Raw genomic sequence first — 23244 nt, 5'->3', positions numbered from 1 at the left:
TCATAGTAAGCAACTCCAGTGTATATTTTGCCTTGTGTTTTAGGTTATTGTCCTGATGAAAGGTACATTTGTCTCCCAGTGTCTGTTGGAAAGCAGACTGGACCAGATTTTCCTCTAGGATTTGGCCTGTGTTTAGCTCTATTCCAAAAACTCCCTAGTCGTTGCTGATGACAAGCATAACGATAACATGATGCAGCCACCACTGTGCTTGAAAATATGAAGAGTGGTACTCAGTAATGTGTTGTGTTGGATTTGCCCCAAACATAACGCTTTATATTCTGAACAATTTCATTTCTTTGCCACATTTTTTGCAGTTTTACTTTAGGGCCTTATTTACAAACAGGATGCATTTAACAAATATATATATATCTATTCAGGTTTCCTTCTTTTCACTCTGTCAATTAGGTTAGTATTGTGGAGTAAGTACAATGTTGTTGATCCATCCTCAGTTTCCTATCACAGCCATTAAACTCTGTAATTCACTCTGTAAATGCTTTTAAAGTCATGAAATCCCTGAAATCTCTGAACGGTTTTCTTCCTCTCCGGCAACTGAGTTAGGAAGGACGCCTGTATCTTTGTAGTGACTGGGTGACATCCAAAGTGCAATTAATAACTTCACCATGCTCAAAGGGATATTCAATGTCTGCTTTTTTTTACCCACCTACCAATAGGTGTCCTTCTTTGCAAGGCATTGGAAAACTCTTTGGTCTTTTTGTTTGAATCTATGTTTGAAATTCACTGCTAGACTGAGGGACCTTACAGATAATTGTATGTGTGGGGTACAGAGATGAGGTAGTCACTCAAAAATCATGTTTAACAGTATTATCGCACACGGAGTCAATGACTTCTTAACCAAATGTTTACACCTGAATTTATTTAGGCATGCCATAACAAAGGTGTTGAATACTTACTGACTCAGGACATTTCAGCTTTTCCTTTTTAAAGCTGCAACATGTAACTTTTTGGGAGACCCGACCAAATTCACATAGAAATGTTACAGTTACAGATGTGTCATTTTTATTGAAAGCACGTCTAAGAAGTGGTAGATCTGTTCTATGTGCTTTATTTCTATGCTTCCTGGTCTTAAGTTGTTCTTAAGTTTAGTTTTAGCATATTTTACTTTTGGTTTTGTACACCAGCGTCAAACAGCTGAAAATATAATTTTGGGTTATGGAAAATATATTTCACAGTGGTTTAGATGGTACAATGATTCTCTACACTTGCTAGTTTTGTCACAAATTGAAATTAGGTGAACAATTTGAATTTTAGCAAATAGGAAATTGCGTAGCGATTTCGTCATAGTGTATCTTTAATACATTTGTAAACATTTCTAAAAACATAATTCCACTTTGACATTATGGGGTATTGTGTATGGGCCAGTGACACAAAATCAAAATTGAATATAATTTTTTTGAGGCTGTAACAAAATGTGGAAAAAGAAGTACATTAAATATGCTTCAACTGGTGTGTGTATTTCTACGCACCCCCACTTTGCCACACCCTAGGATTAGCTGAATTTACGCCACTTCCCGTGGGCTATGGATGCTAAGGCTATGGATGCAAGGACTGACCATAGATATAAATATTACAGTTGTGTAGCCCTTTCCTGCAGTCAATTACCAAGTTGCCCTCTTTGGCCTCATGGAATGTGGAATGTTAATGTTTTTCATAATTTAATAATGAATAAAGATGATAAAAAAATATATATACATATATAATTGTTTTTCACAATTCCTGACATTTAATCCCAGTAAAAATTCCCTGTTTTAGGTCAGTTAGAATCAGCACTTTATTTTATGAATGTGAAATGTCAGAATAATAGTACAGAGAATGATTTATTTCAGATTTGATTTCTTTCATCACATTCCCAGTGGCTCAGAAGTTTAAATACACTCAATTAGTATTTCATAGCATTGCCTTTAAATTGTTTAACTTAGGTCAAACGTTTCGTGTAGCCTTCCACAAGCTTCCCACAATAAGTTGGGGGAATTTTGGCCCATTCCTCCTGACAGAGCTGATGTAACTGAGTCAGGTTTGTAGGCCTCCTTGCTCGCATTCGCTTTTTCAGTTCTGCCCACACATTTTCTATAGGATTGAGGTCAGGGCTTTGTGATGGCCACTCCAATACATTGACTTTGTTCTCCTTAAGTAATTTTGCCACAAGTTTGGAAGTATGCTTGGCGTCATTGTCCATTTGAAAGACCAACCTTTAACTTCCTGACTGATGTCTTGAGATTTTGCTTCAATATATCCACTAATTTTCCTCCTTCATGATACCATCTATTTTGTGAAGTTCTCCAGTCCCTCCTGCAGCCAATCACCCCCACAACATGATGCTGCAACCCCCGTGCTTCACGGTTGGGATGGTTTCTTTGGCTTACAAGCCTCCCCCAATTTTTTTTCTGAGGTCTTGGCTGATTTATTTTGATTTTCCCATGATGTCAAGAAAAGAGGCACTGAGTTTGAAGGTAGGCCTTGAAATACATCCACAGGTGCACCTCCAGTTGACTCAAATGATGTCGATTAGCCTATCAGAAGCTTCTAAAGCCATGACATCATTTTCTGGAATTGTCCAAGCTGTTTATAGGCCCAGTCAACTTAGTGTATGTAAACTTCTGACCCACTGGAATTGTGATACAGTGAGTTATAAGTGAAATAATCTGTCTGTAAACAATTGTTGGGAAAATGACTTTTAATGACTCCAACCTACGTGTATGCAAACTTCTGACTTCAACTGTATATATATATACAGTGCCTTGCAAAAGTATTCGGCTCCCTTGAACTTTGCGACCTTTTGCCACATTTCAGGCTTCAAACATAAAGATATAAAACTGTATTTTTTTGTGAAGAATCAACAACAAGTGGGACACAATCATGAAGTGGAACGACATTTATTGGATATTTCAAACCTTTTTAACAAATCAAAAAATGAAAAATTGGGCGTGCAAAATTATTCAGCCCCCTTAAGTTAATACTTTGTAGCGCCACCTTTTGCTGCGATTACAGCTGTAAGTCGCTTGGGTAATGTCTCTATCAGTTCACATCGAGAGACTGAATTTTTTTCCCATTCCTCCTTGCAAAACAGCTCGAGCTCAGTGAGGTTGGATGGAGAGCATTTGTGAACATCAGTTGTCAGTTCTTTCCACAGATTCTCGATTGGATTCAGGTCTGGACTTTGACTTGGCCAGTCTAACACCTGGATATGTTTATTTTTGAACCATTCCATTGTAGATTTTGCTTTATGTTTTGGATCATTGTCTTGTTGGAAGAAAAATCTCTGTCCCAGTCTCAGTTCTTTTGCAGACTCCATCAGGTTTTCTTCCAGAATGGTCCTGTATTTGGCTCCATCCATCTTCCCATCAATTTTAACCATCTTCCCTGTCCCTGCTGAAGAAAAGCAGGCCCAAACCATGATGCTGCCACCACCATGTTTGACAGTGGGTATGGTGTGTTCAGGGTGATGAGCTGTGTTGCTTTTAAGTTAAATTTTGGTTTCATCTGACCAGAGCACCTTCTTCCACATGTTTTGTGTGTCTCCCAGGTGGCTTGTGGCAAACTTTAAACGACACTTTTTATGGATATCTTTAAGAAATGGCTTTCTTCTTGCCACTCTTCCATAAAGGCCAGATTTGTGCAATATACGACTGATTGTTGTCCTATGGACAGAGTCTCCCACCTCAGCTGTAGACCTCTGCAGTTCATCCAGAGTGATCATGGGCCTCTTGGCTGCATCTCTGATCAGTCTTCTCCTTGTATGAGCTGAAAGTTTAGAGGGACGGCCAGGTCTTGGTAGATTTGCAGTGGTCTGATACTCCTTCCATTTCAATATTATCGCTTGCACAGTGCTCCTTGGGATGTTTAAAGCTTGGGAAATCTTTATGTATCCAAATCCAGCTTTAAACCTCTTCACAACAGTATCTCGGACCTGCCTGGTGTGTTCCTTGTTCTTCATGATGCTCTCTGCGCTTTTAACGGACCTCTGAGACTATCACAGTGCAGGTGCATTTATACGGAGACTTGATTACACACAGGTGGATTGTATTTATCATCATTAGTCATTTAGGTCAACATTGGATCAATCAGAGATCCTCACTGAATTTCTGGAGAGAGTTTGCTGCACTGAAAGTAAAGGGGCTGAATAATTTTGTACGCCCAATTTTTCAGTTTTTGATTTGTTAAAAAAGTTTGAAATATCCAATAAATGTCGTTCCACTTCATGATTGTGTCCCACTTGTTGATTCTTCACAAAAAATACAGTTTTATATCTTTATGTTTGAAGCCTGAAATGTGGCAAAAGGTCGCAAAGTTCAAGGGGGCCGAATACTTTCGCAAGGCACTGTATATGGTGTTTCTATATATGGTGTTTCTATGTCAAACAGTTTTGTTATATTTCATTTCTGTGATGTATATAAAGTGTAATATTGGGATGCAAACTCAAAATGTTCACCTTTCAACTCTATATCTGACATGGTACAGGTGTCTTCTGTTTTTTTAAGCCCATAACCATGTGTGTGAAGTGTATACTTTTGTTTAAGACTCCCAAGAATCACTCTCTGTGACCCTGATTCAGCCCACTGCAGTGAAAAGTTAACCAAATTTTTAGCCTATATTTAACTAGGCAAGTCAGTTAAGAACAAATTCTTATTTTCAATGACGGCCTAGGAACAGTGGGTTAGCTGCCTTGTTCAGGGGCAGAACGACAGATTTGTACCTTGTCAGCTCTGGGATTTGAACTTGCAACCTTTCGGTTACTAGTCCAACGCTCTAACTACTAGGCTACATTTAAAAAACAGTGGAGTTATATTTTGGGTTCTGATGGGGTACGACAGTTGAACTAAGCTCCTGATGTATTTATACGTTATATTCTTCAAGAATCAATGGAAACATGTCATTAATATGTCCTAAAGTGGATGTAGCAACTAAGGATTGCCCCTTTAACTGTCAGTGACCTTCATACAGCAAAACTACATTGAGTATACCAAACATTAGGAACACCTTCCCGATATTGAGTTGCATCCCCCCCTTTTGCCCTCAGAAAAACCTAAATTCGTTGGGGCATGGACTCTGCAAGGTGTCGAAAGCGTTCCACAGGGATGCTGGCTCCAATGCTTCCCACAGTGTCAAGTTGGCTGGATGTCCTTTGGGTAGTGGACCATTCTTCATACACAGTGTGAAAAACCCAGTGTTGCAGTCATTGACACAAACCGGTGCGCCTGGCACCTGCTACCATACCCCATTCAAAGGCACTTACTGTTTTTGTCTTGCTCATTCACCCTCTGAATGGCACACATACACAATTTGTGTCTCATCTGTCTCAATGCTTAAAAATCTTTATTTTCCTCCTCTTCATCTACTACACTGATTTAAGTGGATTTAACAAGTAACATCAGCAAGGGATCATTAGCTTTCACCTGGTCAGTCTATGTCATGGAAAGAGCAGGTGTTCTTAATGTTTTGTGTACTCAGTGTATGTCACCATTTGAACGTGATCCATTACCTGCCCCAACAAAATGTATTCCGTCCATTGTTCTGCGAATGTCCTGTAAAATCATTCCCTTGTCGCGCATTTGGGCTTTTTAGATGTCTTCACCATAATTCCACTGGTGGAAACATGCTACTGCAACATGTTTAAACCATCTTTTCACATGTGAGGAGAATAATATTATTTCAACCCTGCATGTGAATCTGCAATTCCACATGTGAAAGTGAGATTTTCACAGTTGGAGTTTTCTTACTTGTGAAAATATGGTTTCATGAGTAAAATGTAAGCTCACCATGAAAAACAGCTACAGTATTTCACATGTGAACCTGCACATGTGAACCTGCACACCTGCACGTTTTTTTGCAAGGGTTTCTTCATTTAAAGGGCTTTTTAGTCCAATCTGTGCCTGGGAAAGTGACTCTTGAAGTAAAAGGTCTCCGAGAATATACAGCTGTGTGATCTGAATAGGTTGTTTTGTATCTACCATAAACTATAGGGTTTCAACCATCAATAATTCTGTATTTTTTCAATCACCCTCAGATGAGCCCTGTGGAGATCTGAAAGCGGAGAGCAGCCCCAGCCTGAGCCCCAGCATGGACAATGAGATCACAGCCAAGGAGAGAGGAGTACTGGAGAACAACGAAAAGGAGACAATGGACAGAGATCAGGAGGAGGAGGAGGTAGAGAAGCTCTTATGTTTGTTGGTGGCATCTGTTGTAGTCTTTATTCGTCTGGCATGTTTATGGGTCCTGATTTTGTATTCAGTTTTTTTGTTCTATGTGTGTCTTTTTTTTAATCTGCTGCTGTTTGACATTACATTTAGTTTCCATGTGATTGATACCATTCCATTCACTCCATTCCAGCCATTATTATGAGCTGTTCTTCCCTCACCAGCCTCCTGTGAAATGGCTGCCGTTTTACGGGCTCTTAATCAATTGTGCTATTGTGTGTGGTTTTTTTTGCATGATTTGTAACTTATTCTGTTCATAATGTTTCTGCCTCCGTCTCTTATGACCGAAAAGAGCTTCTGGATATCAGGACAGCGATAACTCACCTCGTACTGGATGAAGTTTTTTTCTTTAACGAGTCGGACGCAAAGGATTTACCTCAGACACCCAACAAGGCCAACATCCACGTCATTCGCAGGAGAAAGAGATGGAGATATCGGGGACATAGGTCAGGTGCCTTGTAAGGATCCAACGGCGAGTTGGTAATCTGCCTCTAACATCAGTCCTATTAGCCAATGTACAATCATTGGATAACAAAATAGACAAGCTACGATCAACGAATACCCTACCAATGGGAAATTAAAAATGAATATATTTTGTGATAGTCGGGCGGGGTTTGCGCTGCATCGACATGATAGAACAGCTAAAACGAGGGGTGGCGGTCTGTGTATATTTATGTAAACAACAGCTGGTGCACAAAATCTAATATTAAGGAAATCTCAAGGTTTTGCTTCCCTGAGGTATAGAATATTTCATGATAAGCTATAGATCACACTATTTAACAAGAGAGTTTTCATCTATATTCTTCATAGCTGTCTATTTACCACCAAAAATAATGCACTCAATGAGCTGTATATGGCCATAAGCAAACAGAAAAAACGCTCATCCAGAGGCAGTGCTCCTAGTGGCCAGGGACTAATGAAGGGAAAACTTAAATCCGTTTTACATTTCTACCATGTTAAATGTGCAACCAGAGGGAAAAAAACTTTAGACCACCTTTACTCCACACACAGAGACACGTACAAAGCTATCCCTTGCCCTCCGTTTGCCAAATCCGACCATAATTATATCCTCCTGATTCCTGCCTACAAGCAAAAACTAAAGTGACTCGGTCAATAAAGAAGTAGTCAGATGATGCCGATGCTAAGCTACAGGACTGTTTTGCTAGCACAGAATATATATTGCATTGAGGAGTACACCACACCAGTCACTTGCTTCATCAATAAGTGCATCGAAAATGTCCCCACAGAAGCCATGGATTACAGGCAACATCCGCACTGAGCTAAAGGTAGAGCTTCCACTTTCAAGGAGCGGGACTCTAACCCGGACGCTTATAAGAAATTCCGCTATGCCCTCAGACGAACCATCAAACAGGCAAAGCGTCAGTACAGGACAAAGATTGAATCATACTACACCGGCTCCGACGCTCGTCGGATGTGGCAGGGCTTGCAAACTATTTCAGACTACAAAGGGAAGCACAGTCGCGAGCTGCCCAGTGACACGAGCCTTACCAGACAAGCTAAAGTACTTCTATGCTCGCTTCGAGGCAAACAACACTGAACAATGCATGAGAGCATTAGCTCGCCAGACAACTGTGTGATCAAATCAAATTTATTTTTATAGCCCTCTTTTCATCAGCTGATATCTCAAAGTACTGTACAGAAACCCAGCCTAAAACCCCAAACAGCAAGCAATGCAGGTGTAGAAGCACGGTGGCTCGGAAAAACTCCCTAGAAAGGCCAAAACCTAGGAAGAAACCTAGAGAGGAACCAGGCTATGAGGGGTGGCCAGTCCGCTTCTGGCTGTGCCGGGTGGAGATTATAACAGAACATGGCCAAGATGTTCAAATGTTCATAAATGACCAGCATGGTCAAATAATAATAATCACAGTAGTTGCAAGGGTGCAGCAAGTCAGCACCTCAGGAGTAAATGTCAGTTGGCTTCTCATAGCCGATCATTAAGAGTATCTCTACCACTCCTGCTGTCTCTAGAGAGTTGAAAACAGCAGGTCTGGGACAGGTAGCACGTCTGGTGTGCAGGTCAGGGTTCCATAGCCGCAGGCAGAACAGTTTAAATCATGTGATCATGCTCTCCGTAGCCAATGTAAGACTTTTAAACAGGTCAACATTCACAAGGCCGCATGGCCAGATGGATTAGCAGGACGTGTACTCCGTGCATGCGCTGACCAACTGGCAAGTGTCTTCACTGACATTTTCAACCTTTCCCTGTCTGAGTCTGTAATACCAACATGTTTCAAGCAGACCACCATAGTCCCTGTGCCCAAGAACACTAAGGTAACCTGCCTAAATGACTACAGACTCGTAGCACTCACGTCTGTAGCCATGAAGTGCTTTGAAAGTTTGGTCATGGCTCATAATCAACACCATTATCCCAGAAACCCTAGACCCACTCCAATTTGCATACCGCCCCAACAGATCCACAGATGAAGCAATCTCTATTGCACTCCACACTGCCCTTCCCCACCTAGACAAAAGGAACACCTACGTGAGAATGCTATTCATTGACTACAGCTCAGCATTCAACACCATAGAGCCTTCAAAGCTCATTACTAAGCTAAGGACCCTGGGAATAAACACCTCCTTCTGAAACTGGATCCTGTACTGGTGGTAAGGGTAGGTAACAACACGTCCGCCACGCTGATCCTCAACACTGGGGCCCCTCAGAGGTGTGTGCTCAGTCCCCTCCTGTACTCCCTGTTCACCCATGACTGCATGGCCAGGCACGACACCAACACCATCATTAAGTTTGCCGACAACACAATAGTGGTAGGCCTGATCACCGACAACGATGAGACAGCCTATAGGGAGGTCAGAGACCTGGTCGTGTGGTGCCAGGACAACAACTTCTCCCTCAATGTGATAAAGACGAAGGCTATGATTGTGGACTACAGGAAAAGGAGGACCGAGGACGCCTCCTTTCTCATTGACGGGGCTGTAGTGGAGCAGGTTGAGAATTTCAAGTTCCTTGGTGTCCACATCACCAACAAACTATCATGTTCCAAACACACCAAGACTGTCGTGAAGCGGGCATGACCTATTATATTTGGCATGGGTTCTTAGATCCTCAAAATGTTCTACAGCTGCACCATAGAGAGCATCCGAACAGGTTGCATCACTGTCTGGTATGGCAACTGTTCGGCCTCCGACCGCAAGGCACTACAGAGGGTAGTGCGTATGGCCCAGTACATCACTGGGGCCAAGCTTCCTGCCATCCAGGACCTCTATACCAAGCGGTGTCTGAGGAAGGCCCTAAAAATTGTCAAAGACAGTCACCCTGGTCATAGACTGTTCTCTCTGCTACCGCACGGCAAGCTGTACTGGAGAACAAAGTCTAGGTCCAAAAGGCTTCTTAACAGCTTCTACCCCCAAGCCATAAGACTCCTGAACAGCTAACCAAATGGTTACCAAGAGTATATGCATTGTCCCCCCTCACTCTTTTACGCTCCTGCTACTCTCTGGTTATTATCTATGCATAGTCACTTTAACTCTATTACCTCAATTTCCTCGACTAACTTGTGCCCACACACATTGACTCTGTACCGGTACCCCCTTGTATATAGCCTCGCTACTGTTATTTTACTGCTGCTCTCATAACTATTTGTTATTTGTTATTTTTACTTATCTATTTTTTACTTAATAACACTTGTTTTTCTTAAAACTGCATTGTTGGCTTAGAGCTTGTAAGTAAGCATTTCACTGTAAGCTCTACACCTGTTGTATTCGACGCATGTAGTGAATAAAAAGGTATTTGATTTGATCTATCAATCTCTATCTTGGAGGAGGAGAAGGGGAGGAGGGAGCAGCAGGAGCCCCTGTCTGAGGAGCAGGAGCTGGAGGAGTTGAGGAGCCAGGTGCTGCAGCTCCTTCTGGAGTTAGAGGAGGCCAGGGAAATGTCCAACAAACACCAAGAGGCCTTCCACGAGCTACAGGGTAAGAGAGTAGTTGATGCGAAATGGCTAGCTAGTTAGCTGTGGTCCATTAGCAGTGCCATATTATAGGTTAGGGTTCTCCAACCCTGTTCCTGGAGAGCTACCCTCCTGGAGGTTTCCGCTCCAACCCCAACCTGGTGCAGGTGATCAACCAGCTAATTATTAGAATCAGGTGTGCTAGATTAGGGTTGGAGTGAAAACACATATTTTGACCAATGGGTAAATTGTTAATTGGGTAGGTAATCCTCTCAGAAAACCAACGGTCCAAACCTCATGTCTCTATCATAATCCGTTCAAAAGCTACACATTTTTACCCTTGTAGGATGGGGAAAATTAAATTAATAGGGACCAGATACTCTGCAAGATTTAAATCTAACAGGTTCACTCTCCAGTTGAACTCTTCATCTTTCTTCTCCCAGGACATAAACATTATAGAGGTAAGATGTAGTATTTTCATATTTTAGTAGATGCTTTTCATATTAATGCGAAATTCATGTTCTAGTAGAAGATTTCTCACAAAAACAAGCGTAACTTTGTAAAATGTAAATGGAGCACTGAGTGTACCTGAAGATTTTTAAAGAATTGTACATTTAATTCAGTTCGTGTCATGCAAAATTGTATTTTTGCAACCCGTGGAAACAACTTTGAAGATGACCACCACAACATGTAAAATCATCAAAAGTTGCTGTGAGAAAGCTGCACCGCTCTGTCGACAGAGCTGATTATCGGATGTATTCGGTTAAGAAATCTGACTTTTTGGATATACTGTTAATTAAATGTTAGAAAAAGACCCCACTGAACGATTCAGAACATAAATAATCATATCTGTCTTGGTAAAATATATTTTATAACACAAGGAAGTGAAATGTCATCACCAAAGTGGGTTTTAACCCACTCTGGGAAAAGTAGGTGGACACCCTACATACTGCAGTCATATTCCCTTCCCTGAGATTGCTAGATGTTTTGTCTCATACACACTGAATAAGGCCTTAGCGCTGAGGACATAGTGAACACATTGAGTAAGGCCTTAGTGCTATGAACTTAGTGAACACACTGAGTAAGGCCTTAGTGCTGTGAACATAGTGAGCCAACTCAGCTCAGTGAGAACAGCTCATGCCGGGGTACTTTTAGAGTGTCAGTTGTTTGTCTGGTAGTGGGCAGGCATTTCACAGACAGACAGAAAGCTGCATGCTCACAGCACCCTCAGATACACGTACATGCACACACACACAAGCGCATACGCACATATACACACACAGGCGCATTCAGCTCGCTCAGGCTCCAGGGAAGCTTCCAGGTTGGGTTGGACCACACTATGATGTCATCACTCCCCATATGCTGGGGATGGAACAGGATGTCTGGGACACTTCCCGCGGGAAGTAGGGGTCCTGTTTAAATATATATTTATGGTGCATTACCACCACCAGAAATGATATTATATTTATTCATGATATTATGAATAAAAACAGAGGAGTTATGTCACATATGCAGTTATCAAAAATATGTGGGAATATCTGCTCAATCCAAATTTACAACCAACTGATTGCAGCACTACAACAAAAATGAAGGCAGGTGGAAAAGGGAGAAGGTAGGGAACTTGGTTGAAAGGAAATATACCAGTTTCATTTGAGGACAAAAATGTTGACAGCTGCGCCATACAGGTTGTAAAATGAATGGGAAGACATTTTCGATGTACCAATTCCATGGCATATGGTTTATGAACTGGTTAAAAAAACTACACTTGATTCAACACTTAGAGTTTTTCAATTTAAATTATTATATAAAATTCTTGCCACCAACAGAATGCTATATATACAGTTGAAGTTTGAAGTTTACATACACTTAGGTTTGAGTCATTAAAACTATTTTTTCAACCACTCCACAAATGTCTTGTTAACAAACTATTTTTATTTATTTAACTAGGCAAGACAGTTAAGAACAAATTCTTATTTACAAGGCCTAGGAACAGTGGGTTAACTGCCTTGTTCAGGGGAAGAATACAGAGTTTTACCTTGTCAGCTCAGGGATTCGATCTTGCATCCTTATCGTTACTAGTCCAACGCTCTAACCACTAGGCTACCTGCCGTTAACAAACTATAGTTTCGGAAAGTCGGTTAGGACATCTAGTTTGTGCATGACACGCGTAATTTTCCCAACAATTGTTTACAGACAGATGATGATTTACAGACAGATGATTTCACTTATAGTTCACTGTATCACAATTCCAGTGGGTCAGAAGTTTACATACACTAAATTGACTGTGCCTTTAAACAGCTTGGAAAATTCCATAAAATTATGTCATGGCTTTAACCTGAAAGGCCGCTCAGCAAGGAAGAAGCCACTGCTCAAAAACCGCTATAAAAATGCCAGACTACGGTTTGCAACTCCACATGGGGACAAAGATCGTACTTTTTGGAGAAATATCCTCTGGTCTGATGAAACAAAAATATAACTATTTAGCCATATTGACCATCGTCATGTTTAGAGGAAAAAGGGGGAGGCTTGCAAGCTGAAGAACACCATCCCAACCATGAAGCATGGGGGTGGCAGCATCATGTTGTGTGCTGCTGCAGGAGGGACTGGTGCACTTCACAAAGTAGATGACATCATTAGGGAGGAAAATGATGTGGATATATTGAAGCAACATCTCTAGACATCAGTCAGGAAATTAAAGCTTGGTCGCAAATGGGTCTTCCAAATGGACAATGACCCCAAGCATGCATCCAAGTCGTGGCAAAATGGCTTAAGGACAACAAAGTCAAGTTTATTTTTTTACTAGTACTGAGTTTAAATGTATTTGGCTAAGGTGTATGTAAACTTCCAACTTCAACTGTATGTGGCATTGTAGTGACCATCACAAAGCCCTGACCTCAATCCCATAAAAAAGTTGTGGGCAGAACTGAAAAAGTGTGTGCGAGCAAGGAGGCCTACAAACCTGACTCAGTTACACCAGCTCTGTCAGGAGGAATGGGCCAAAATTCTGGGGAGCTTGTGGGAGGCTACCCAAAACGTTTGACCCAAGTAAAAACAATTTATAGGCAATGCTACCAAATAGTAATTGTGATGTGAAATGTCAGAATAATAATAGAGAGAATGATTTATTTCAGCTTTTATTTCTTTCATCACATTTGTAAACTTCTGACCAACTGGGAATGTGATGAAAGAAATAAAAGCTGAAATAAATCATTCTCTCTACTTTTATTTTGACATTTCAAATTCTTAAAATAAATTGGTGATCCTAACTGACCTAAGACATGAATTTTTACTATTTTACTAGTACTGAGTTTAAATGTATTTGGCTAAGGTGTATGTAAACTTCCAACTTCAACTGTATGTGGCATACAACAATCTCAGCTCTGTAGATTTTGCTGTGAAGAGACAGAATCAATAGATCATTTATTCTGGTTTTGCCCCCATGTAGCTTGTTTCTGGCCACAGGTTCAGGAATGGTTAAAAAATCATAACATGCATTTAAAAATAACACTACAAATAGCAGTGTTGGATGATTTGGAAAGCCATAGTCAGTCAATAAATAATATAATAGTAATCGTAGGAAAGGTTTTCATCTTTAGCTCACATGGATACTATACGATTTAGAAATGTTCAAAAAGTATGTAAAACATCATAGCACAATTGAGAAATATATGGCACATATATAATATATGAATGAGGCCAATGTCGACGCTTCAGAAAAATGTGTGAAGTGAGAATATACCACTACACCATAAACTGCTGACCCATTCTTTCTCTCATACCTGTCTCACCCTCCCTATGTGCCCATACAGGTCTGCTGGAGGATGAGCGTCTGGCCAGTGCCCACCAGGCAGAAGCCTTTGCACGACAGGTCCACAACCTGCAAGGTACTGTCTGCAACAGATGTATAAAGTGCTGCTCCCGAGTGCTTTAATCCTGGCACCAAATAAGTGAAACCATTGTGAATTTGGTGACAACAATAAAGCACCAGGGAGCATCAGTGTATATCATGAGGCCCTCCAGCACCCGTACTTAGAACGTTTGGGATGTGCATATCACCAACTCACGCTTCACAGCAGCCACAGAGAGCCGAAACAATTACATGTAAAGGCTGTTTGACACAAAGATTGCTAATGGGGAAAAATTATGATTGGTAATGAATAGATAATTCATCAATGTCCAATCACCATATGGAATTCCATTGTCCCACCTAACCTCTAATGAAAAGTTTACATTTGAGGGGACACAGAGACAGTGTGAGCCCCCACAGAAAGGCTACATAGACCGAACGGCTGTGTTGCATAAGTGTGAGGTGATGTAATTGGCTGTCAAGTGTTACATGTGTGTGTCGTCATTTGTCTTACGGGGATCTGAGTCAATTGTCTGATGTCAATGTCTGGGGCTCACTTACAGCCCATTTACCACCAGTTACACTAGCTACTCTTGAAATCCCAACTTACTTTTCTCCCAGGAACACCCATATGCTCATGCACCCTGTCATCAGATCTCCTCACTTATCACTACCTAACTCATTGTAACCTAGAACGAGCACACCTGATTCAACTAGTCAATGGCTTGATGATTACTTGACAAGTTAAATCAGGTGAGCGAGCTCTGAAATAGATCATATGGAACTGCTAAGGGTCCCAGAGGAGAGGTTTGAAGAACACTGCTGTATGTATAAGCATTTAAACTCTCGTCCCTGTATGTCTCCCTCCCCAGCCCAGCTGCGTTCAGTACAGGAGGAGATGGACTCTCTAGAGGAGGAGAAGGAGAGTGAGCTGACTGAGGCTCACGAGGAGCTACGCCTCGCCCAGGAGGAGGTGGTGCTTTACCTTATGCTATTTTACTTTACTTAAGCTACTTTACTTTAGGCTATTGGACTTTACTTTAGGCTATTTTCCTTTACTGTATGATACTTTACTTTACTTTAAGCTATATTACTTTACTTGAAGGTACTTTACTTTAGGCTACTTTACTTTAGACTATGCAACTTAATAAGGCTATTTTACTTGGATTTAGGATACTTTGCTTTACTTTAAGCTATTTTACTTTAAGTTACTTTACTTTAGGCTACTTTACTTTAGGGCTATTCTACTTTAGGTTATTCTACTTTGTTAGGCTATTTTACTTTACTATTTCCAGAAGTATGTGCTCTCTGCATGCGAGGATGAGTTTGACTGTTCGGTTCCTTGTGTTACAGGTGGTGCTGCTGAGTTTGATTGACTGATTTATTGATTGATTACTTGCAGGTTCTGCTTCTGCAGCAGGCGGCTGAGGAGGCAGCGGCCGAGAGGGAGAACGACATTGCGTCCCTGCAGGAGGAGCTGTGTCGCCTCCGGGCCCAGCTGGGGAGGCTCAACGATGAGGCGCAGGAGTACGAGCTGGAGATCACGACACTGAGAGCAGAAATCAGCATGAAGAGTCAAAGGAGGGAGGAAGAGAGGAAAGGAGGTGAGAGAGAGGGGAGGAGATAAGAGGAGCAGCAATAGGAGCTAGAGATCACCACGCTGCCAATCGAGATCTGGGAAGGTCTTCACAGTAAATTTGCTGATCTTATTATCCCTGACCCCTGACCTTGTCCACTGGCCAGGTCAAAGCAGCATCAATCAGTAAAGGGCTTCTCTAGACCCTTCGTCCCTTCCCTGAGTCACACCCTAACCCTCACCACCAGAGCAGAGCAGTGATGTCATCTATTGGGTATGTGTCCCTTACATGTCACTGCCTCCCCTCTACTTCCCCCCTGACTTGCCTCATTCCCTGACTCAGAGGGTGACATCACTGATATCACTGTCATCCTTGGTATCCCAAACACACACAACCTATCACCCCACCACCACCCCTGTGGCTCCCTGTGTGAGACATTTTTGTAATATTTAACCCTTTCCTCAACCTCTTTTATTAAAACCCCAACTGTCTTTGACTGTGAGATTCTAACCATGATGCAGCTAGCAATAACACAGCAATAACACAGCCAGGACTTCATGCACAGGTTTCATCATGTTATCAGTGTAGATGCCTAGACAGAGCAGTACAGGAGTGGCAGAGTCAGTAGGGTTTGGGTCACAGTTTTATGAGTGTCAAATTCCAGTCTGACGTTAGGTTTACAGACGGTAGGTCTTTCTCTTTCTGTGTCTGTCATTGATGTCTATTTGCAGTGGACAGAGTACAGACTTGTAAAATAGGCCGAATGGTTTTGATGGGTAGGGCACATAAGTATAGACTCAGCGTTGATACTTTAGTTAAACCTCCCATGTACATAGTGATGAGCAATACATCTATCATACCCAATGTTTGCCTGTGGTCACACAAACAGAACTTGTGGAGGATGTGTTACTGTGTATCTCTTGGGTTGTGTAAGATAAGAGCGTCTGCTAAATGACTTAAATGTAAATGTAAATTAGCAAAATGTTTCAAAATGTGCAATGGAAAACAAGTGTTTCTTATTGGACAAAGTTCAGAGATTACCTCCCTAGATCACTCCGTTTCAGACCGTTTCTTGCGTTTTGTGCCGACTGAACTCAACCCTGATGTGTGACGATCCTGTTGTGTTCTGTCAGGTGATGTAGGTACACTGAGGCAGGAGTGTGTCACTTTGAGGGAGGAGTGTGAAACTCTGAAGGACGACAACAGACGCCTGACTGAGAAACTACAGCTCCTCCAACTACAGAGGACAGGGTGAGAGGACGCATCCAATTATTTGGCTACTTAGTCTGCTTACAGTATCTGCTACCCATTTAAACTGAACAAAAATATAAATGCAACATGCAACAATTTTTTACTGAGCTACAGTTCATATAAGGAAATCGGTCAATTGAAATAAATTAATTAGTCGCTAATCTATGAATTTCACTAGACTGGGAATACAGAAATGCATCTGTTGGTCTGGTGAGTATGCAGGCGAATAACTGGGACATTTTCAGCTTCCAGGAATTGTGTATAGATCCTTGCGACATGAGGCCGTGCATTATGATGCTGAAACATGAGGTGATGGCGGCGGATGAATGGCACGACAATGGGCCTCGGGATCTCATCACCGTATCTTTGTGCATTCAAAATTGCCATCGATAAAATGCAATTGTGTCCTTTGTCCGCATCTTATGCCTGCTCATACAGTACCATAACCCCACTGCCACCATGGGGCACTCTGTTCACAACGTTGACAACAGCAAACTTCTCGCCCACATGATGCTCTACACGCTATCTGCCATCTGCCCGTTACAGTTGAAACTGGAATTCATCCGTGAAGAGCATACTTTTTCAGCGTTGCAGTGGCCATCGAAGGTGAGCATTTGCCCACTGAAGTTGGTTACAACTCCGAACTGCAGGCAAGTCAAAACCCTTGTGAGGATGACGAGCATGCAGATGAGCTCCCCTGAGACGGTTTCTGACAGTTTGTGCAGAAGTTCTTTGGTTGTGCAAACCCACAGTTTAATCAACTGTCTGGGAGGCTGGTTCAGACGATCTCACAGAAGAAGTCGGATGTGACACCCCCGGGCTGGCGTGGTTACACGTGGTCTGCGGTTGTGACAGAGATGGCGCCAACAGAGATGGTCGCCTCGCTTTGAGTCCTTAGGAAACTATGCAGTATTTAGTTTTTTTTCATGTATTATTTCTTACATTGTTATCCCAGGAAATCTTAAGTCTTATTACATACAGCCAGGAAGAACTATTGGATAGAAGAACGATGGCAACTTACCAACATTACGACCAGGAATACAACTCTCCCGAAGTGGATCCTCTGTTTGGACCACTACCCAGGACAATGGATCTAATCCCAGAAGCCGACCCAAAACAACGGCGCCACAGAAGGGGCAGATGGAGTGGCCTTATAGTCAGACTCTGTAGACGGGAACGGTGGGCGATGTGCATGAGTATACTACTTGCCAATGTCCAGTCTCTTGACAACAAGGTAGACAAAATCGAGCAAGGGTTGCCTTCCAGAGAGACATCAGAGATTGTAACATTCTCTGTTTCACGGAAACATGGCTCTCTCAGGATATGAAGTCGGAATCAGTTCAGCCACAGGGCTTCTCCTGAAGAGGAAGGGCGGGGATGTATGCATGATTAACGACTCATGGTGTAATCATAACAACATACAGGAACTCAAGTCCTGCTCACCCGATCTAGAATTCCTTACAATTAAATGCCGGCCATATTACCTCCCAAGAGAATTCTCATCAGTTATCATCACAGCTGTGTACATTTCCCCTCAAGCAGACACCAAGACGGCCCTCAAGGAACTTCACTGGACTCTATGTAAACTGGAAACAATATATCCTGAGGCTGCATTTATTGTAGCTGGGAATTTTAATGATGCTTTTTGAGAACAAGGCTACCTAAATTCTATCAGAATATTGAGTGCACTACGCACAGGGGGTAATACACGCTATCACTGCTACTCTAACTTCTGCGATGCATACAAAGCGCTCCCCCGCCTTCCCTTTGGCAAAACTGAAAGCGAGAACCACCACATTTAACCATGGAAAGAGGTCTGGGAATATGGGAATCCACGTTTCAAGATTGTTTTGATCCAGCGGACAGGGATTTGTTCCGATCAGCCTCAGAGGACAACATCGACCTATACGCTGACTTTGTGAGTGTCTTTGAAAGGAAGTGCATGGGAGATGTTGTTCCCACGGTGACTATTAAAACCTACCCTAACCAGAAACCGTGGATAGAAGGCGGCATTTGCGCAAAACTGAAAGCGAGAACCACCACATTTAACCATGGAAAGAGGTCTGGGAATATGGCTGAATATAAACAGTGTAGTTATCCCCCCCCCCCACAAGACAATGAAACAAGCGAGATGCCGGTACAGGGATGAAGTGGAGTCGCAATTCAACGGCTCAGACACGTATGTGGCAGGGTCTACAGGAAATCACGGACAACAAACAGAAAACCAGCCACGTCATGGACACCGACGTCACTCTTAAAGACAAACTAAACACCATCATTGCCTACTTTGAGGATAATGCAGTGCCAACGTCGTGGCCCGCTAAAAAGGACTGCGCCTCTCCTCTGTGGCCGACATGAATAAAACATTTAAACGTGTTAACCCTTGCAAGGCTGCTGGCCCAGACCGCATCCCTAGCAGTGTCGTCAGAGCATGCGCAGATCAGCTGGCTGGTGTGTTTACAGACATTCAATCGCTCCATATGCCAGTCTGTTGTCCCCACATGCTTCAAGATGGCCACCATTGTTCCTGTACCCAAGAAAGCAAAGATAACTGAACTAAATTACTACCACCCCATAGCACTCACTTCTGTCATCATGAAGTGCTTTACCTGCCACCCTAGACCCACTTCAGTTTGCATAGCGCCCCAACAGGTCCACAGATGACGCAATCGCCATCACACTGCACACTGCCCTATCCCATCTATACAAGAGGAATACCTATGTAAGAATGTTGTTCATTGACTACAGCTCAGCATTCAGCACCATAGTACCCTCCAAGCTCATCATCAAGCTGGAGGCCCTTGGGTCTCAACCCCTCCCTGTGCAATTGGGTCCTGGACTTTCTGAGGGCCGCCCCCAGGTGGTGAAGGTATTTTGTATTTGTATTTATAATGGATCCCCATTAGCTACTGCTTTCCAATTAACTGCTGCCAATGCATCAGCTACTCTTCCTGGGGTCCAGCAAAATTAAGGCAGTTTATACAATTTTAAAAACATTATAATATATTCACAGATTTCAGGGCCCTACTCCAACACTACCACATATCTACAGTACTAAATCCGTGTGTGTGTGTGTGTGTGTGTGTGTGTGTGTGTGTGTGTGTGTGTGTGTGTGTGTGTGTGTGTGTGTGTGTGTGTGTGATTGTGTCTGTGCCAATGTTTGATTTGCTTCACAGTCCCCGCTGTTCCATAAGGTGTTTTTTTAATCTGCTTTTTAAATCTAATTTTACTGCTTGCATCAGTTACTTGATGTGGAATAGTTCCATGTAGTCATGGCTCTATGTTGTACTGTGTGCCTCCCAAAGTCTGTTCTGGACTTGGGGACTGTGAGGAGACCTCTTGTGGCATGTCTTGTGGGGTATGCATGGGTGTACAAGCTGTGTGCCAGTAGTTTAGACAGACAGCTCGGTGCATTCAACAATACCTCTCATAAATAAAAGTACTGAGGAAGTCAATCTCTCCTGCACTTTCAGCCAGCAGAGATTGACATAGATATTATTAATATTAGCTCTCTGTGTAAATCCAAGGGCCAGCTGGGCTAGTAGGAAGGTAGGAAACAACATCTAACCCACCCTCAACACTGGGGCCCCAAAAGGGTGCTCAGCCCCCTCCTGTACTCCCTGTTCACCCACGGCTGTGTGGCCATGCACGCCTCCAACTCAATCATCAAGTTTGCAGATGACACAACGGTAGTGGGCTTGACTATCAACAACGATGAGACAGCCTACAGGGAGGAGGTGAGGGCACTTCGGTGTGTGGTGTCAGGAAAACAACCTCTCACTCAACGTCAACAAAACAAAGGAGATGATCATGGACTTCAGGAAACAGCTGAGGGAGCACCCTTCCTATCCACATCGAAGGGACAGTGGAGAAGGTGGAAAGCTTTAAGTTCCTTGGTGTACACAGCACAGACAAACTGAAATGGTCCACCCACACAGACAGTGTGGTGAAGAAGGCACAACAGCGCCTCTTCAACCTCAGGAGGCTGAAGAAATTTGGCTTGTCACCCAAAACCCTGACAAACCTTTACAGGTGCACAATCGAGAGCATCCTGTTGGGTGGTATCACAGCCTGGTACGGAAGCTGCGCCTGCCTCAACTGCAAGGCTCTCCAGAGGGTGGTGTGGTCTGCATAACACATCACCGGGGGCAAACTACCTGCCCTCCAGGACACCTACAGCACCCAATGTCACAGGAAGGCCAAAAAGATTGTCAAGGACAACAACCACCCGAGCCACTCCATGTTCACACCGCTACCATCCAGAAGGCGAGGTCAGTACAGGTGCATCAAAGCTGGGACCGAGAGACTGAAAAACAGCTTCTATCCCAAGGTCATCAGACTGCTAAACAGCAAACACTAACTCAGAGGCTGCTGCCTACATTGAGACCCAATCACTGGCCACTTTAATAAATGGATCACTAGTCACTTTAACCAATGTCACTTTAAATAATGCCACTTTAATAAAGTGTACATATCTTACATTACTCATATCATATGTATATACTGTATTTTATACCACCTATTGCACCTTCCCTATGCCGTTCGGCCATCGCTCATCCATTGCCAGGTCGCAATTGTAAATGAGAACTTGTTCTCAACTTGCCTACCTGGTTAAATAAAGGTAAAATAAAATAAAAATATGTACATATTCTCATTCACCACTTTAGATTTGTGCGTATTAGGTAGTTGTTGGGGAATTGTTAGATTACTTGTTAGATACTGCACTGTCAGAACTAGAAGGACAAGCATTTTGCTACACTCGCATTAACATCTGCTAACCATGTGTATGTGACCAATAACATTTGATTTGATTTGAGGCCGGTTGGAAGTACTGCCAAATTCTCTAAAATGACATTGGATAGGTGGGTTATGGTAGAGGAATAAACCTTACATTCTCTGGCAACAGCTCTGGTGGACATTCCTGCAGTCAGCATGCCAATTGCACACTCCCTAAAACTTGAGACATCTGTGGCATTGTGTTGTTTGAGAAAACTGCACATTTTGGAGTGGCCTTTTGCTGTCCCAAGCACAAGGTGCACCTGTGTAATGATCATGCTGTTTAATCAGCTTCTTGATATGTCACACCTGTCAGGTGGATGGCTTATTTTAGCAAATGAGAAATGCTCTCTAAACAGGGATGTAAACACATTTTTGAACAAATTTGAGAGAAATAAGTTTTGTGTGCGTATGGAATATGTCATGGATCTTTTATTTCCGCTCATGAAACATGGGACCAACAGTTTACATGTTGCGTTTCTATTTTTGTTTCGTAAAAAGCCTAAGATTTAATTGTTCACCACATCAATTAATCTTCTTCTCCTTCTTTTCACCTAATCCCCTTTGGGATTTTACTCTCTCCTCTCGCTCCACACCAGCTCCAACAGCGTATATCTGTCCCTGAAGGATGGTGAGATAGCTGGTACAGGAGTGGGGGTGGGCACAGAGGAGGGGGGCATGGCGGAGAGCTATATGACCATGGTCGAGTGCCAGTCTACGAGCCCAGGCACCAACTGCCGCCTTGTGGACGCCTCCATCCAGAAGAACATTTCGTTCGATGGGAAGCCCATGACCCCCACCGGCTGGAATGGAGGATTTGGGGAGATCTTCTCACTGAGGGACCAGCTGAAACAGGCTGAGGAGAAGGCCTTGCTGGTACAGAGACAGGTATGTTATGGTAAATGAACGGTATGGTACAGTCTGTTGGATGGCTCTGGAAAGGAAGATTCAGGGAGATTTTCAGTCTACAAATACTGTCCCTGACCAGGTGAAAAAGGTAGGGGAAGGCCTCGCTGGTACAGAGACAGGTATATTAGGCACAAGACGGTACCATAGTAACTATAGTAGTGGATGCTCACTGACTATTGGAGCAGTTTTAATCAGCCAGATTCAGAACTGCGCTGAAGAAAATGATAAAGCCACACATATCAGTGGCAAAGAAAAACAACAGAGCAGCAGCTGCACAATCACGAACAAATTATTAGGCACTGCAGCAATGGACTACAACACAATTTACAGACCTGGCCTGTAATGTGTCGGGATGAATCTCTGTTCTGGAGTGTTCCACAACTGTTCTTTCTAGGGAGTGTTTTCTTGCCACTGTGCTTCTGTTTGCTCTTTGAGGTCTAAGCTGGATTACTTTAAAGATCTTTGTGACAGCTGTGGATGTAAAACGGGCTTTGTTAATAAATGTGATTGATTGATTCTTTATGTTCTACTCTGTCTCCCTCAGTGTGATGGGTTGAAGACTGAGCTGCGGGAACTGCAGGAACTGTATGACTGCAGCCAGAGGGAGAGGGCTGAATTGGAGGAGGAGCTACTGCACTGCAAGGCAGAGCTCGAGAGGTTGGCTGGAGGGTGGCAGGTGAGAGGTCACACTGGGGTTAGAGGTCAGGTGTCACCCTAGTGATAGGAGTTCATAACGGTATATTGCATAT

The 23244-nt window shown here is 42.8% G+C and overlaps 1 protein-coding gene across 2 annotated transcripts in view; it reads left to right on the top strand.

The window, feature by feature from the left end:
- Nucleotides 1-23244, top strand: part of LOC135524055 (coiled-coil domain-containing protein 136-like) — a 62489-nt gene that overhangs the window by 27032 nt on the left and 12213 nt on the right. For both annotated transcript variants that reach the window (XR_010452898.1, XM_064951202.1), the window contains exons 3-10: nucleotides 6023-6162; nucleotides 10010-10160; nucleotides 13945-14019; nucleotides 14855-14955; nucleotides 15385-15586; nucleotides 16693-16810; nucleotides 22186-22474; nucleotides 23040-23171. Coding sequence is in view for 1 of the 2 variants with exons in the window: in XM_064951202.1 (XP_064807274.1) it covers nucleotides 6023-6162; nucleotides 10010-10160; nucleotides 13945-14019; nucleotides 14855-14955; nucleotides 15385-15586; nucleotides 16693-16810; nucleotides 22186-22474; nucleotides 23040-23171 (1208 nt within the window). In the remaining variant the exon portion in view is untranslated. The remainder of the gene's footprint in view (nucleotides 1-6022; nucleotides 6163-10009; nucleotides 10161-13944; nucleotides 14020-14854; nucleotides 14956-15384; nucleotides 15587-16692; nucleotides 16811-22185; nucleotides 22475-23039; nucleotides 23172-23244) is intronic.

The sequence above is a fragment of the Oncorhynchus masou genome, chromosome 31 (genome assembly GCF_036934945.1).
Source record: "Oncorhynchus masou masou isolate Uvic2021 chromosome 31, UVic_Omas_1.1, whole genome shotgun sequence".
NCBI lineage: Eukaryota > Metazoa > Chordata > Actinopteri > Salmoniformes > Salmonidae > Oncorhynchus > Oncorhynchus masou.
The sequence above is the reverse complement of the archived record's forward strand: the minus strand, read 5'-3'. Positions and strand labels throughout refer to the sequence as shown.